The sequence below is a fragment of the Polypterus senegalus genome, chromosome 1 (assembly GCF_016835505.1).
Source record: "Polypterus senegalus isolate Bchr_013 chromosome 1, ASM1683550v1, whole genome shotgun sequence".
In the NCBI taxonomy this organism is placed as follows: domain Eukaryota; kingdom Metazoa; phylum Chordata; class Cladistia; order Polypteriformes; family Polypteridae; genus Polypterus; species Polypterus senegalus.
This window is the reverse complement of record NC_053154.1, coordinates 147990902-148008956: the sequence shown is the minus strand read 5'-3', so window position 1 is coordinate 148008956 and position 18055 is coordinate 147990902. Positions and strand designations below refer to the sequence as shown.

Genomic DNA, 18055 nt, shown 5'->3' with positions numbered 1-18055 from the left:
CACTCTCATGTGTATATTTTCATAGATATGAAGTAAAAACAAAGTAGTTTAGATTTATTAATTGTTTACACATTTATTTAATGGAAACATCTTGCAATTCTTTTTTCACTTCAGTTATTTCACCAGTTAAATGAGTATTTTCCTAGCAAAAAGAAGCACTTAAATATGTTAATTATTTCCATTATTTACTTTCACAAATTAATTTTCATGTTGTTTTGATTATTGTAGGTTTTGTAATAACCCTGATATAAAGTTAAAAACCACTCCCCTACTGTCCAAAGTTAAAGGTTCAGAAATTTTCTTGTTGTGAACCTTGAAAAATTGCACAAGTGGCACAAGTCAAATTATTTGTACTGAACATGTCCTTGTCATTCATTTTGCCACAGTTATCATGACAATGGAATGTACACTACGAGGAGCTAAAAACAAGATTCACCCTACAGATAGGATAATTACTTCAGAGTAGCTCTGAATTCTTTATAAGGACACTCAGCGGTATCAGTCTTGCAGAAACCTCTCCTTAATACATTGGAATACGTGGATATTGTTGCTGTCAAGTTAAGTTCTGGTAAACATTCATTAAGCTCTGAGTGGGGCCTGGATCAAGCAAAACACACCAAAAACAGCATTCCTTAAATGGCTATATACAGTGGTGTGAAAAACTATTTGCCCCCTTCCTGATTTCTTATTCTTTTGCATGTTTGTCACACAAAATGTTTCTGATCATCAAACACATTTAACCATTAGTCAAATATAACACAAGTAAACACAAAATGCAGTTTTTAAATGATGGTTTTATTATTTAGGAGAAAAAATCCAAACCTACATGGCCCTGTGTGAAAAAGTAATTGCCCCCTGAACCTAATAACTGGTTGGGCCACCCTTAGCAGCAATAACTGCAATCAAGCGTTTGCGATAACTTGCAATGAGTCTTTTACAGCGCTCTGGAGGAATTTTGGCCCACTCATCTTTGCAGAATTGTTGTAATTCAGCTTTATTTGAGGGTTTTCTAGCATGAACCGCCTTTTTAAGGTCATGCCATAGCATCTCAATTGGATTCAGGTCAGGACTTTGACCAGGCCACTCCAAAGTTTTCATTTTGTTTTTCTTCAGCCATTCAGAGGTGGATTTGCTGGTGTGTTTTGGGTCATTGTCCTGTTGCAGCACCCAAGATCGCTTCAGCTTGAGTTGACGAACAGATGGCCGGACAATCTCCTTCAGGATTTTTTGGTAGACAGTAGAATTCATGGTTCCATCTATCACAGCAAGCCTTCCAGGTCCTGAAGCAGCAAAATAACCCCAGACCATCACACTACCACCACCATATTTTACTGTTGGTATGATGTTCTTTTTTTTGAAATGCTGTGTTCCTTTTACGCCAGATGTAACGGGACATTTGTAACAATTCGTCTCGAGCACTAGCCTGAGAGAAATGCTACCACTATTCTGACCTAGCTAAAGGCAGATGATAAAAGGATAGGCCAATATCACCTTAATAAATTTCCCGTATCGCCTTTATTCTAATAAAGCAATCCCTTAATATCGATACATTTATAGGTCACTGCCCACCATAGACCATATTTATACTTGCAGTTCATCAAATAAACAACAACTAGCAAAATAATCCCTTACACATGGATCGCCCCTGCCCGAAACTAAATAACCCTTAATTTGCAGCGCCACACATATACAAGTTATTATACATCAATAGTTTTTCATTCCCCCAATTCCCGTTCCAGAGATAACAAAATAAGTCCGCAGATAGTCCACTGTAATATTCCCGCAACGGACAGCGAGTTGATGAGGAGTCCTGAAAATAGCGGACTATATTGCCAATCTCCTCTTCGTCATAAAAGACATACAGTCAGACTTGCGCCATGATTAAAGTGTAGTAAGTCCGTTTTGGTAGCTCACCCGCGTCCGTAGGTAATAGCGGAACGATCGATTCCCAGGCGAAGACCATCCACCTTCATACAGGACTAATAGGAGCTCCTAGGCTTATCTCATGGCCAGAGCAAAAGCTGATCTGCCTTTATCTGTTATCCGATGTTCTTCGTTCACTTCTTTCTCCTTTTTCTCCTTTCTCCTTTTCAAAGACGGCGCTTTATGCTAATGAATCCCGAACCAACCGGAAGTTCCACCTCTGGGGTACCGCTGTCAATCTCTGTCAGAAGCAATTCCCCCCCAACAACCGATTGACAGCAGAACACATTATCTTTATGTGGCACCGCTACATAGATCCCCACCCCAGTCGGCACGGCGGGTCCAAAGTAGGGCTTGATATTGGCCACATGTATTGTTTCCACTATGGCATCTACACCACTACCCCTTTGTATGCGAAATTAACCGGTCCTAATCGTTTTATTATTCTTACTGGCCCCCCACTTGGGCGCTAGTTTAGCAGCAAATCTGTTGACAGCACTGGAGAGTGGGTGTGTCCTAACCCAAACCAAGTCCCCGACAGCAAAGGGTACCGCTCGCCGTCGTGCATTATACTTAGCCTGTCTGGATGTAGCACTCACTAACCTCCGTTGTACTTGCTGCTTTAATTTTTCGAGGATCTGAATTGTATTATATGTCTTTGAATCTGGGAGAGGTGCTGGGGTGATAAGGCGATCCAGGGGACTTTTGAGTTGTCGTCCGATAGCCACCCGAGCAGGGGTTTCACCAGTGGCCTCATGCACCGCTGTGTTGATAGCAAATCGGAGCTCCGCAGCCACTTATCCCAATCTTGGTGTCGTTCACCCACATAGGAGGCTACCATAGTCTTCAAAGTCCTATTCACTCTTTCCGTTAAATTGCTCTGCGGATGGTAAGCCGTGGTAAGTTTCTGTTTGATACCCCACGCTGTATATAGTTCCTGAAGCATAGAGCTAGTAAATTGCGGGCCCCTGTCAGACACAATATACTTTGGGACCCCCCAGCGGTGAAAATCTCATCTTTGAGCGTAGAACAGATCTTTGGAACCTTGGCGTCCCGGAGAGCAAAGAGTTCTACCCATTTTGAAAAATAGTCCACTACCACCATTAGCACTGTCTTTTGGGCTTTGGATGAAGGTAAAGGCCCCATTAAATCAACTCCCAGCATTTCGCCAGGTTCAGATGTAATCGTGGATTGGAGAAATCCTACTGGCTTACCAGGGGGGTTCTTCAATTGTTGACAGATTTTACATGATTTCACATGGCTCCAAACGTCCCTTCAATGGTGGGCCACCATGCTACTTCCAGAATCTTCATCAAAGTCTTCATTCGCCCAAGATGCCCACCAAAAGGACTGTCGTGGTAATAATTAAGGAAGTTGGGTACATATTCTTCCGGGACCACTAACTGGCATTTGGATCCTCCGAGACTGGCGGCACCACCGGAAAAGGACACCCTGGATGTCCTTGAAATGTATGCGATCCGTCCCATCTCATTAGAATCTTGCCAACCTTCTGGCACACAGGACAGTTGGTTTGTGCTCGAGCTAGGTCCTGCATACTTAAAGGTAGATCTGTCCATTGAGTATGAGTAGTTACCATACATATATCCCCAGACATCCAATAACTCCGGGACAGCGCATCCGGGACAATGTTATTGCAGCCCTTCTGATAAAATACCTTGAAATTGAAAGCTTGGGCGCAAAACCCATCTGGTCAGTCGAGATGACGTCTTGGTTGATTAAAAGCCCAAGTCAGTGCATTATGATCTGTGAAGACCTCGAATTCCACCCCTTCTAGGAAGTGGCGCCATTTTTCCACGGCCCAGACTACCGCCAAACATTCTTTTTCCGAGGTGGAGTAATTTAGCTCAGCCCCATGCAGAGCCCTTGATGCATAAGCAATTACTCTCTGATCCTCTTCGCTTGTTTGGGTCAGAACCGCTCCAAGCCCAATGTTGCTGGCATCTGTATGAATTTGAAATGTGAGTTGAACATCTGGTTGAGCCAGGATGGGTGGAGATTGGAGGGCCCCCTTTAATTGTTCCACTGCATCCTGACATTGCTCTGTCCATTCCCATGGAACATCCTTCTTCTGCAAGTGATGCAAAGGTGCAGCGATGTCAATCGAGGGATAAGTTTGTGGTACCACCCAACAAGACCAAGAAACCTCTGTAGACTTTTAATATCGGTGGGGGTAGGATAGTTCTGAATTGCTACCACCTTTTCAGGGTCTACTTCAACCCCTTTTCCCGATACCACATGGCCCAAGAATTTAATCTGGGGTTGAAGGAAACAACACTTCTCCACATTTAGTGTCAGATGTGCCTGCTGCAGCCTCTGGAAGACTACTTCTAGATGTTGCAGATGGTTGCAGTGCTGGGGAGAACACCACTATATCATCAATATATACATAGCAGATTTTCCCAATTAACCCCTTGAGAACTTGCTCCATCAGACGCTGGAAACTAGCCCCAGCATTCTTTAGCCCGAATGGCATGGCTCTGAATTGGAATAATCCCTCGGGGGTAATTACGGCTGTCTTTGGTTTGCTATATTCTCCTCTGCACCTGCCAATATCCACAGCGGAGGTCCAGGGTGCTAAAGATGTTTGCCCCATGCAGACTTTCCAAGATTTCTTGAACTAGGGGCATCGGATAAGTATCATGATGGGTTTTTGCATTTAATCCCCTGTAGTCTACACAGAAACGATATGTCCCATCCCGTTTTTTGATAAGGACTACCGGAGAGGCCCATGGTGAAGTAGATGGTTCTAGGACACCATCCTGCAACATCTTGTCCAAATGTGCTCTTATAATCTCCCTCTTCTGGGGGGATACTCTGTATGCCCGATGACGAACTGGGATCTCATCTTTAGTCCTTATAACATGAGTTATTATACGTGTCAAACCCAGTTTTTTTGTACACACCTCTGACCATCAACATAACAGAGGCTGCACCTCCATGGGTTGTTCCAGAACGCTTGCCAGTGAGTTGGTCTTGGAGGTCATTACCTCAGCAGCATAAAATTGAGACTGAACCATCCCAAATCTTGAGCCTTGGATAAGAAAGGCCTCATTTCACCCCCATCTATAGAGTAGCTCCTCAAATGTAGATGTACAGACATCCGGATGGAAGTAGTAAAATCCAAACCAAGGAGCAATTGAATGGTCAAGTGCTTGTCCTCCAGCACATAGGCTTCCGCCTGCCAGAAGGTCAAATCCATTTGGAATGGTAATAAACCCTACCCACGGCCACATGCTTGGTGCCATCAGCCAAAATAAATTTGACGGAGGTGGCTGTTTCGAGGTTTTCCCCAGGTAGTGCCATTCTTTTCCACAAGCTTTTCTTCATTAAAGTGAAGTGGCTCCCGGTATCCACGACTGCATCTATGTGTAATCCCCGCACCTGAGTCGAGACCACCAGAAGAGAAGTCTGTACTTGGACCACTGAGACTCCCACTTCAGTTAGGCTGCTTTGTTTTTTAGGTGCTTTGGTGGACTGAACTTCCTTTTTTGTAGTCTGCACTTTATTCCAGTATTCTTTGGAAGCAGCCCAGTCTCGTTCCACAAGAGAACCCACCTTCACCAGCTGTTCCACCGAGGTCACTACTCACCTCAATCCTCCAGCCAAGCGTGGATTACATGCGTTCAATATACGGCATACCAGCTCTTCCTCTGCCATGTCAGGTTGCCACTTCAGACACAGAGCCCGATAATCGTAAGCAAAATCTCTAATGGACTGTGTAGGGGCTTGCACCATCGACCGGAGACGTTCTTCAAGTTCCATCTTATATCCGGAAGGCAGGAAAGCATTAAGGAATTCCTGTTTAAAAGAAATCCAGTCAGTAATTTTGTGTCGGGTAGCCTGCCACCAGCTTCTACCTGGACCTTGTAAAGAGGTGTTTATCACCCCCATAAGCTCTTCATTGCCCAGCGGTGTAGCAGCCACAAAAGCTTCCCCGCGCTCCAAAAAGTCAATTACATCCTCTGAAGTATAATCCGTTTTAAACTTGGGAAATTCCAAGCGAAGCCCGGCACATGCGGAAGCGCATGAGACTGATAAACGCGCGATGCTCCCCCCGGCGTTGACTGAGCAGCTGGCATTTTAATCGCGGAAATACTTTTCCGAATCTCCTTACGCAGTTCATCCTTCCAGTGGCGATCTCGCCGCTGCAAACACTGCACAATCTCTCGCTCCATAGCCGCTAGCTGGGCAGTGAAGTTGTCTTTAAGCTCTGCGATCGCTGTATCCACATAGACGCGGAGCCCCTCTTCCCGAGATATTGTACTTTCTGCCACAGAGGTTATTCTTTTGTCCAGAGCATCAAGACGTTCGGAAACCGCCGTGAGTAACAGCGGGTTTCCATCGACGTCCTCCTCGTCCGGTGCAGGTGGATCTTCCAGATACATGGACTGTAACAGACTAGATAGATCATGGGATCCTGCAGGAGTCCTGACGGTGACGTGGTGGCTTCGGGCTACCGTATACCCCCACAGCGATACATTCGGACTGGCATCCTCCTGCTCTAGCGGCATCGAAGACACACTCATAGTGACTCTGAGTAAATTTAGACAAAATACGGGGAATATAAAGACGTATATGATCCTAGTCCTCAGAGAGGGCACCAACTGTAACAATTCGTCTCGAGCACTAGCCTGAGAGAAATGCTACCACTGTTCTGACCTAGCTAAAGGCAGATGATAAAAGGATAGGCCAATATCACACCTTAATAAATTTCCCGTATCGCCTTTATTCTACCCAATTCCCGTTCCAGAGATAACAAAATAAGTCCGCAGATAGTCCACCGTAATATTCCCGCAACGGACAGCGAGTTGATGAGGAGTCCTGAAAATAGCGGACTATATTACCAATCTCCTCTTCGTCATAAAAGACATACAGTCAGACTTGCGCCATGATTAAAGTATAGTAAGTCCGTTTTGGTAGCTCACCCGCGTCCGTAGGTAATAGCGGAACGATCGATTCCCAGGCGAAGACCATCCACCTTCATACAGGACTAATAGGAGCTCCTAGGCTTATCTCATGGCCAGAGCAAAAGCTGATCTGCCTTTATCTGTTATCCGATGTTCTTCGTTCACTCTCTTTCTCCTTCTTTCTCCTTTCTCTCCTTTTTCAAAGACGGCGTGCTTTAGGCTAATGAATCCCCGAACCAACCGGAAGTTCCACCTCTGGGGTACCGCTGTCAATCTCTGTCAGAAGCAATTTCCCCCCCAACAACCGATCGACAGCAAAACACATTATCTTTATGTGGCAGCGCTACACATTTACCTTCCAAAAATTCAACTTTTGTCTCATCAGTCCACAAGGTATTTTCCCAAAAGTCTTGGCAATCATTGAGATGTTTCTTAGCAAAATTGAGACGAGCCCTAATGTTCTTTTTGCTTAACAGTGGTTTGCGTCTTGGAAATCTGTCATGCAGGCCGTTTTTGCCCAGTCTCTTTCTTATGGTGGAGTCGTGAACACTGACCTTAATTGAGGCAAGTGAGGCCTGCAGTTCTTTAGACGTTGTCCTGGGGTCTTTTGTGACCTCTCGGATGAGTCGTCTCTGCGCTCTTGGGGTAATTTTGGTCGGCCGGCCACTCCTGGGAAGGTTCACCACTGTTCCATGTTTTTGCCATCTGTGGATAATGGCTCACACTGTGGTTCGCTGGAGTCCCAAAGTTTTAGAAATGGCTTTATAACCTTTACCAGACTGATAGATCTCAATTACTTCTGTTCTCATTTGTTCCTGAATTTCTTTGGATCTTGGCATGATGTCTAGCTTTTAAGGGGCTTTTGGTCTACTTCCCTGTGTCAGGCAGCTCCTATTTAAGTGATTTCTTGATTGAAACAGGTGTGGCAGTAATCAGGCCTGGGGGTGGCTAAGGAAATTGAACTCAGGTGTGATACACCACAGTTAGGTTATTTTTTTTTAACAAGGGGGCAATTACTTTTTCACACAGGGCCATGTAGGTTTGGATTTTTTTCTCCTAAATAATAAAACCATCATTTAAAAACTGCATTTTGTGTTTACTTGTGTTATATTTGACTAATGGTTAAATGTGTTTGATGATCAGAAACATTTTGTGTGACAAACATGCAAAAGAATAAGAAATCAGTAAGGGGGCAAATAGTTTTTCACACCACTGTATAAATGGGTCTGACAAAACCAATGTACCTAGAGGTAGAGTATTATGTAGGGGTTTCTTGTTAAGGCAGTGCAATAGGAATTGTGGCTATGATATTTTAATTAAACTTGCAACAGTTGTGCTAAATGAGATTCTCACTTGGGGACTCCTTAGATGTACCTTTTGCCATATCTCCTTTTTCTAAGGCAGATGTGGAAAGTATAAATAAAAGTGCTTTTTGTATACAGTATGTCATCTTGCTATTTAAAAGACAGACATTGACATTTATAATTAGCATAAAATGGAGAGGCTGAATCCAGATGTCTTCTAGCATACATTTAGTCCTTGTTTACACATTCTCATACCTTTTATTTTGAGACAGGGTTGAAACCTTTTTGCTGTTAGAAACCTATGCTGGCAAGCAGGTTTTGGGAATAAATCTTCCCCATTCCCTGACAAAACACCTTTATTTGTGTGCTCCACACTGATCCAGATATATGTAATATATCAAGTTACAATGGACTGAAAGTCAAACAAACAATCAAAGGGAACTGGAAACAGTGTGCCTAGCAATAAAAGCGTATATTGCTCATGTTTTCTCCTCTATAAAATGACCAACACAATAGTCAACTGTGTTTGATGTTTAAAAGATCTGGAATGAGTTGTGAGGGTATTAATCATTCAATTTTCACCTTATTTGTATTAACACATTTATTTAAATAAGTGTCCTGATTAAATTGCAGCATTTCTAGTTTAATTCTATTAGCTACAGGGGTTAGCTAACATATTCTTCTATTTGTTTTTGATCATATGTTGCTTTTAAATTGGTATTCTGTAAGAGTTCTTTTACTGCTATCTCATTTTTTCCAGCTAGAGAAACAGAGAAGAATAGAAAGAATTAAGCAGAAAAGGGCTCAGTTACAGGAACTAATATTGCAGGTAATACAGCTGAAGTAAAACCACATGCATAATGTTTATTTCTGTAGCAAAGTACTGTAAAAAAGTAAATTTAAACAGCAGCATCCACAACATAGTTTAATGGTTAATTTGATTGCGTAATATAGGGTGGTCCAGATCTAATTACGCAATTTTCATTGCTCTATAACTTATTAAGTTTATTACATAGAAAATCAACCGAAAAATCCCAGACCATCGAGAAATGTGCGAACTGACGACATGAAGAATCGTCTTCTCGCCGAACTGGAATCGTCCCTGCATAAATCAAAGTCATCCAGACAATCTGGATCTGCATAATTAGATCTGGACCACCCTGTAGATATATTCATTGTAAGGTAAAATCTGGAGACTGTATAACGTACAGGTTTGAGGAATCTGTATTGTAAATGAGAGCTGCTTTTTAGTTTTTTAATGTAAGATGTTATTCACTTCATGAGAATTCAGTGGCATGCAGTTTCTTAGTAAAGTAAATTTTTGTATCAGAATATATGATATTGGGTGGTGCTGCAATCAAGCCATTTAATATGCACCTTATTATTTAGTAAAAGTAAATTAAAAAATTATTTTGTAATAAATATAATGCTGATTTGATGCTTCATTCTGTGTTTCCCTATTCTCCCTTTAAAACAGTGGATTTCAAAGTGTGAAGTTGCTAGATCAATACTGTATAATAACATCTTTGTAGACATTTAAGATGATCTGTCGTTAATTTAAGATGCAATGTTAAAGCTTCAAACACAAAAGCTATATCCATTTTACATTACCTCCTTAGTTTATGATTTTTATTTTTCAAGTCCTGTTTCCTCTAGATATTTATTTGATTTCTTCTATAGCAAATAGCATTTAAAAATTTGGTGCAAAGAAACCAGCAAACAGAGGAAGAGCGCAAGAGTCCTCCACCCAGAAGCTCTGTGATTCAACTGCCTTTTATTCTTCTCAATACCAGCGTGCGCACTGTCATCGACTGTAGCATCTCTAGTGACAAGTGAGTAGTCAAGTGGTGACTGTGTGTCTATGATATGAAAAGGAAATGGTTTGAAATGTAAAGATGTATTTTTTTTTTCTAATTGAAATAGTAATATTTTTTTTATTTCTTTTGTCTGCAGTGTTTAATGAGTAGTAGTAATGTTTAATTGTTTCCTTGTAGGTGTGAATATCTATTTAATTTTGACAACACATTTGAGATCCATGATGATATTGAGGTGCTAAAGAGGATGGGCATGTCTTTTGGTTTGGAGTATGGAAAATGCACCCCAGAAAATCTGAAAACTGCAAAATCATTGGTGCCAAAGTCTTTAGAGTCTTATGTTACAGGTTGGTGATATTGGTTTCTTCTTTTTTGTGTTTAAAGAAGAAATATTAAAGCTCCTAATAGTAACTAGTAATCCATATGCAAAAACTCACTGTACTACTTTGAAAGAGTATGGGTATGCATTACTCTCTATATTTATTGATCGGGGTACTGGACAATACTAGAGCATGAGATGAGTAGCACCATCCATTGTTGCAGTTGACTTTTTTTTTTTATTTGGAGTATTTATTGAGATAAGCAAATGCAAAAGAGACGTAAACAGTGACAACAATTTCCAAAGGAACAATGGCTTAAAGAAATAAAAAAAGTCAACCTGAACTGGTACTTCTAAGAGCTTTGCTGTGCCTTTTCTTCATTATTAGACTGGTGGGGCTTGAGGTAATTCTCGAATGAGAACGCGTGCCTGGGGACTATTCACTAAAAAGCTGGTAGTAAAAAGCAACAAAATCTGCCACTGAAAAGGCTCCACCGACAGGATTTTCCCTGAAATCCCACCCAGACTTTCCTGCAGTTTATACACTTTAAACATTCGGGTTTGCATGTGTTCCATTTCTACTAGAAAGTTAGTTAGACAAATATGTAAAATAACTATGGAAAGACAAAGAGAGAGCAAAAGGAACTGAACAAAAGAATTGACACTGAAATCCAAGAGCTCAGTACTGTAATATTTAGTTTGTATATCTTGCTGGGTTTTTTGTACAACAAATTAACAACATAAAATTACATATAATAATTAACAAATGATATTTTTGACCATTCAGAAACATTCAGTGACCAATATTGTCACCCTTCTTTTCAATAACTGACTTGAGTCTTGCGTTCATTGAGTCTATCAGTTTCTTGATCTGTTCAGAATGAACATTTCCCGAAGCAGCAATCACAGTCTTTTAAGTGCTATTTAAATTGGTGTTTTGTCTTCCGTTATTGTAATTCTTACATTTGAGAGAAGAACACAAATTCTCAATAGGAGCTAAGTCAAGTAGGAATCAGGGCCAGGTCATTATTTGGTCACCTTTGAGACCTTTGCTGGCTAGCCCAAGCAGTTAAGCAGTTGAGCACTTGGATGCATGTGATGGAGCTTTGTCCTGCACAGAGATCATGGCCTTTTGGAATGCTTTTTGAATGCTACTGATTTTTTTCTTGTACCACTGCTTGAAGAAACTATCATCCAGAAACCAGCAGTAGGTTTGGGAGTTGATTTTCAGTCCATCTTCAGCCTGAAACCTACTCCTTAATTTTAGCAGCCCATATCAGTAACATCTTGCAGGCATCTGACTCAAACTGGTGCCGTTTGTCCATTAGTCATCCAGCCCCAGCCCCAGCCCCAGCCGCACCCCCAACCATCTGGTCCATCAAGAGTCACTATCATATATCTGCCCATAAAACCTTCAAGTGTTTCTTGGTCCAGTTTGATGCCTTATGAATCTTATTTAGTGGTGTTTGTGTTTAAGCCTTCTTGGTGTTAGTTATGTCTCTGAGCACTTGGCACCTTGTTCTTCTGGACACTCCAGGTTGGTTGCAATTCTGGAATTATGGTGGCAATGGAAGCTAATGGGTTCCTAGTAGCTTCATCTTTAATTCCTCTCAAATGTTTTGCAGTTAATTTTTGCCTTTTCTTCTCCACACGTTTTGTTGCAATCCTGCTGACTATTCACAGCAAAATTTTCTGTTGTCTGGTGATGACACCTCAGTAGTTGAGCAATTTCCCCGAGTACTGCAGGGTTTTTTTGGGTCACAGATTACAAATCTGAAATAGTTTTTTTGAAATTCAAAATGATGGATGCAATATGTCAGACCACAAAATTCTGAAAATGTTTTTTTTACTTGTCTTTCGGGATCTCTTTTCAGTACCACCCACTTTGTACCATATGTATCCAATTTTCACATTTCCACAATTGCCTATGTCCTAGATATAAGAAGTGTATAAACACACACACACACTTGTTAAAACCCTGAAACCATATTCAAGTATGGCGTGTTTGGCATTTCTGCTTAGACAGTAATGATAACTTACATGGATAGGCTCAAGCTGCCCCTTACTCTATGAATGGATGTCACTTTGCTTTCATTTTCCTTTTTGACATGCTTTGAGAAATGGATGCTGTTCAGCCTCATCCATGCTGCTGCTGAAGTTATTCCAGTGTCACGAGGCACATCTAGTGTTTCAAATGAACTGAGGACTGAAAATGCAATTTCTTTTTATATCATCTCACTCTAATAACAACTCACTTCTATTTCCTTTTAACTGAGTGTGATAGCATACCTTTGAGTTCAAATTGCATATATTACAGTTCATCTTTTCATAGAAATAGCTGGCATTTTTTCAACCTCACATTGACTACAGCAGTTTTGGCATAACTGAAGAGCGAGAGACACCATATACATCCAGTGGGAATGCATTTTCCACTAGCCCAGTTATGTCTTTGAATGCCAAAGTATAATCTGGTTTTACAAAAAAACATTTTCTTTGCAACAGGTTATGTTTATTTTAAACGCACGTGATGTGTCCTCTGCACACACACACACAACACACCATAAGTTTATCCATCAAAACCGCAGTCTTGGTATCTGTCGACCAGGTTAACAAGCACACTGTTACTCTTTGCTGCCCTTACTCTGAGCTACACTTTTAGGAGACATAAGACTGGTTTCAAACCGAGTGAACCGCCTAATGTTCCCACCCACTTTTAAGACAAATTCACTCATGGTTCTCTCTATAGATGTATGTTTTTTTACAAATGGCTCTGTGAATATATTTATATAAACTAATATATGTTAGCTGAATATGAATGAGAATATACTGTTTGCAGTAAAGCAGACAGTTTAGTTATATCCATTTGTTATGTTCTGCTGTTGTCTGTTGATCTTTACACATTTGCATTTCAAAACTTGAGGAATACTAATAGTGAATTATACCATAACTACAGATGTTTCATTTCAGGTATGGCAGATGGGCAGATTTTGAATCAAGAACAGTTCACTTGTAATTCAGTGCAGACATCTGCCTCTTCCTCCTCCTCCTCCTCCTTCGTCTCTGGAAGTGCCCACTTCAGGTAACCTATACAGACAACAGCTCCAGTAATGAAAACTTAAAAGAGTAATGAGAGAGAATTCGGGTCTTTTAAGCCTTTATACGGGTTTCTCAAACACCTAGGCTGAACTGCTGCAATTCATTTTCAGTCACATTTTTTTGATTGTTGTTTTTCAGTACCAGAGCTGTCAAATATACTATTTTAGTACATTTGTGTACATTACTTTATATTGTTTTACTCTGTTGTGTTAGTTGGTGGTCACAGTGCAAATGTTTTAATGTGTTTCCTTTTCTTGAATTCTACTTTTTACTTTTGTTACTGAGTCAAAAAGTAACAGTGGCACTTCTGCTGTACTGGTTACTTAAAGCAAGTAAAACTTGAACTTGAAATAGGAAATGAAAATATGTGAATGCAGAAAGAAAACAGAGTAGGTTATCAAGTGCTGTATTAGCATTTAGCTTTGTATTGCATAAAAGGAATCAACCATTAGAAGAAAATTACATTTGAGTACGATGGTAAGTATGCCAGTTATCCTAAGAGCCACACTGATTGTGTACTTCCTGTGGACACATATGCAGCAGCAAAGGGTAGATGAATAAGTGACAAGTGCTTTTATTAAAATCAACCAAAACCAAACAGTGTCCAAATAAATAGTGCAGTAAAATCAATCCATAATAAATGAATAATTCCTTACATGTCTGTGCTGGTAAAGGTTAAAATCCTATAAGTAAATCCATAAAACAAGGTTAAAACAAGAAAGAAACAGTCTTCTAAAATTGCTCAAGCCAAGGTGCAACCCTTTAAAACCAACATCTCTCTAGCTATTCTGACCTTGCAAGGAGAGATGTCAACCAACTGATGTAGACATCCTTCAGTTCCAACTTGTGTCCCCTCCACCCATCCCATCATTCTCCATGGGGTGCCATCACGCCTCCACAGACTCCCTCTACCATCTCCAGCCTTGTGGTGAAGTTCCTCCAGTGTGCTCGTTTTGCTCATGTTCCCAAGCTCAGCAGGAGCAACCATCAGCTCCCTTAAGCGCCGGTCACATGCTCCTCTTCTGGGTTCACATTCCTGTCTGCCAGCTTCTACCCTTTTTACACATGCACATTCTCTTTCGCTCCTGCCCTTCTTTCCAGCCTTTAAATTCCATTACCATTCTCTCTCATCTGTCTTTTTCATTTTCTCCCTTCTGTCCTGTGCAGGTTCCTTTTAACTCTGCTCCCTCTTTGTGTTCAGGTGTGAAGAGCAGTCTCCTCCATGGCCCAATGGACCAACCCGCCTTTTAATGTATGTGTGTGCAGCGTAATCAGCCTGCACCCCAATTAACCACAGATTGTCGTGCACTTGCACATCCAGTTGAAGTCCTGTACCTTTACAGAGATGTGATTATTTAATTAAAAAGTTACCCTGGAGCACAGACTACTCATCAACATTATCAAAAGGTTTTTCTCTTGCAACAGGTTATGTTTATTTTTAAGATTTGTAACATGCTCTCTGAACACACATTTATATGTTTAACCCTTTAACCGGCAACATTTGTTGAACAGCCAGCTCATGACCACTGCCGCCCCCTGTAGCATCACTGTCCCTGGGATTCAGCCACTGCACTAGACTAGCCTGCAAGCATCAGCATTAACCTCTGTGTGCAGCCAGTTGAAGCGCAGTTGGCTCGGGGATTTACTGAATTTCATCAATGGCGTTAGTTGCATATTGTATATATAATAATAATAATTCTTTGCATTTACTGTATATAGAAATTTCCTCACTATTCAGTAGATTGTTGCGGTAGTTTTCTTTTTTATAGTTTTTACAGTTCATTAGCAGTGTGTAAAATAATCAGTGTTGCAGTAATTGTGATGCTCTTTGCATGAAAAAATGTGTTCCATTAAACTTTCACTTTTTCTTGGTGAATTGTGACGTTTCCTTAAAAAGTGCAGCAAAAAATTATATGGCATCCAGGAGTGCATTAACTCCACCAAGTATGTGGCAGTTTAAGGGTTAATAGTGTTACTTTTTTAGGAGTATTTTTGACTGTTCTTCATAATCAGAAGCTTGCTTTCCATCAGAGCAGATTAACGAGCACCACTGCTCTTTGCAGTTTGTAATTACCACCCCTACTTTAAACACCACCTTCATGAGGTGCAGGATTGGTTTAGAAATGTGATACCCAAGGAACTGTCTAATTGTTCCAACCCACTTTTTTTCCAAAATTCACTTATTGTTGCCTCCAGACATATATGTTATAGATTTGGCTTCAATGAGTCTAGCCCATCTCTGGTGGACCCTTACCTGTGTGTGATGAAAAACATGCAAGTTCTCAAGTGCCCTTCTCACGGTGTACTTTGCTTTTTTTTAAACATGCAAGTATTCCTTAATGCTAGATTGTTTAGCATACTGTATATTGGGATAGCTCTCTAATGTTTACACCATAAGGTTGCCAGTTCATTTGCCTGTGTGACAAAGAGGAAATCAATTAAATGCCTCTGCTTCAGTTGTTCAAGTTATATTGAATTTTAATCTTGTTAGCCAGATTGCATTAAAGCATTTGCCAAATGAAAGACAGCAACAATGTCTTCTTATCGTTATAGTTAACACTGGTTCTATTTCTTTTAATGATAGGCTTATTGCAGCCTAGGTCATTTCAGAATGTTTTCCTTATGATTTGAGGGAGGTAGGGAAGGGTCTAAGTAACCCAGAAACAGCTCTTTGACAGGCATTGTGTAGTTCTTTCTTATGAAGCATTTTCTGAACAGTTCCACTTCAACAGCAGTTCTAAATGTATGGACACAATGTTGTAGATACTGTATTTTGCTGATGCAGTTTTAAAAAAGCAAGCCCATAAAAAGGTAACCTTTGGCTTTAAGTTTTAGACTGATAGAAGTGTAAAATTCACATAAATATTGTACTAAATTACTTTTCTTTGTTTTCATGTGTGTATTGCAGCTCAAACCTGGACAGTTGTGTAGACAATGAAGTGGCCTTAACAACAGGACATTGTGTCATGTCAAGCAACCAACAGCCTTTCACTATGGCATCTCATTATTCTGAATCACGAGGAGAGACTCCTTGCTCTTTCAACGACTATGATGATGAAGATGATGATGACTCTTCATCTCCAGAATAAGCTGCTTAACTTATTTTTTTTTTTGTTTTTGTTATTCCTGTAAAACATTTTATAAAACTTCTAATGAATGGCTAGAAAGAGAAGCTGCATTTCCAGACACTGGAAGCACATCAAGGACTGAAGAGCAAAAAGTACAAACACAGAGAAAATGTTTAATAGTAGGAAAAAAATTAGGACAATGTACATGTATTTTGAAGTAATTTATCTGATATGTCATTGTTTGGAAACTGCACATGTAAACTTGACTACAGTAAAATTTAGCTCAGTTTTTTAGCTTATGGATGTGGAGCGACAAGCCTTGTAGAACAAACAGTCTTGGGTGCCTTTATTCTGACTTCATTATACAGTATATGCATGTGTAACGTTCCAAAATATTACAAAACCTACAGATTTTAAGACACTCACGTTTAAAGAGGTCAACAGAGCTTTGAGTACAGAAGCCAATTCATTAAAAAAAGTTATGTTTATTACTTGCAGATCAGTTTGTTTTCCGTTGTCTTCCAATTACTACTACACATAATGTAAAATCTTTTTGATTTATATTTGTCAGTAGAAGTGATAATTGGGGAGTTCATTTTAAAACTGTTAGCGCTACACCTGTACAATCTGGTGTTGCATTGTCTGTTTGTTGTCACTTTTAATTTTTCAGTCTCTCTATCATGACCATTTACATTTACAATTCTTTAATGTTGTGCTTATTTTTACTTGCTGAAACATTTCTTTGCTCTTTTTAGACACAGGCTTCAGTCATTACATTAGAAATGTGTTAATCTAGCTTAATGATTCTGTAGCAGTAAGGTGTTCCGAGTTGACATGCCTGATCCTCACAAGGGCCATGGGAAATAATCATACAATGTACAGTGGATCAAATTTTGTGCCAAGGTGTGTTTTTTTTGGTCATATTAAATGTGTTCATTAGATACATATACAGCAGGGCCACACTATGTCAATCCAAACAACAGTGTAGAGCCAAACACAGACATTCAGTAAGATTTGCTTTTGTGTTTTCTTTCTTTATTTCCGCCAGGTCCCTTCCTATGGCAGTAAAAGATTAAGTCTGCATCTATTTGTGTTGTTTTGAAAATATAATAATATTAATATATATAACAGCTGGCTTCTTTTTCATAGGGTGCATAGTTGTCAAGAGCAAATCAAACTGGTAAATAGGTTTAAATTTTACAACTGGTAGACAAATGGCTCAAGAACGTTCATTTATATACACCCATGAAGGTGTAGTTCATATCTATATGAAAATAAATCTTTACGGAAATTGCTTCTTTATGGTAGTGTAATAGTTGTTTTACTTCTTAGGTTAAAACTGTGGACTGAATTGTGATTTTGCATACAAGGATCAGGATTTTAATGTTTTATCCACTAAAGAACAAAACTTTTCAATTTAAATGAGCAGTGATCTGTACAGTATATTCTATTGCATTTGCTGTAACTCAGAATAGACCTTTACTTTATGACAGTGCTTTATAAAAGGGGTTCGCGAAAAAAATATTGTAACGGCGGAACTTTAAATCCCAAAGGTAAAAAAATAACGAAATATTAAATGTAGGCAAATATATTCACAGTACTA

The 18055-nt window shown here is 40.0% G+C and overlaps 1 protein-coding gene across 9 annotated transcripts in view; it reads left to right on the top strand.

Moving 5' to 3' along the window:
* The window catches only part of LOC120533408 (transcription factor Dp-2-like), a 116420-nt gene extending 98668 nt beyond the window's left edge, over positions 1-17752 (top strand). For all 9 annotated transcript variants that reach the window (XM_039760294.1, XM_039760329.1, XM_039760311.1 and 6 more), the window contains 5 exons: positions 8916-8984; positions 9836-9987; positions 10150-10316; positions 13256-13367; positions 16293-17752. In XM_039760294.1, the coding sequence (XP_039616228.1) occupies positions 8916-8984; positions 9836-9987; positions 10150-10316; positions 13256-13367; positions 16293-16473 (681 nt within the window). In that variant the 3' untranslated portion in view covers positions 16474-17752. The remainder of the gene's footprint in view (positions 1-8915; positions 8985-9835; positions 9988-10149; positions 10317-13255; positions 13368-16292) is intronic.
* Positions 17753-18055: the final 303 nt, after the last annotated feature.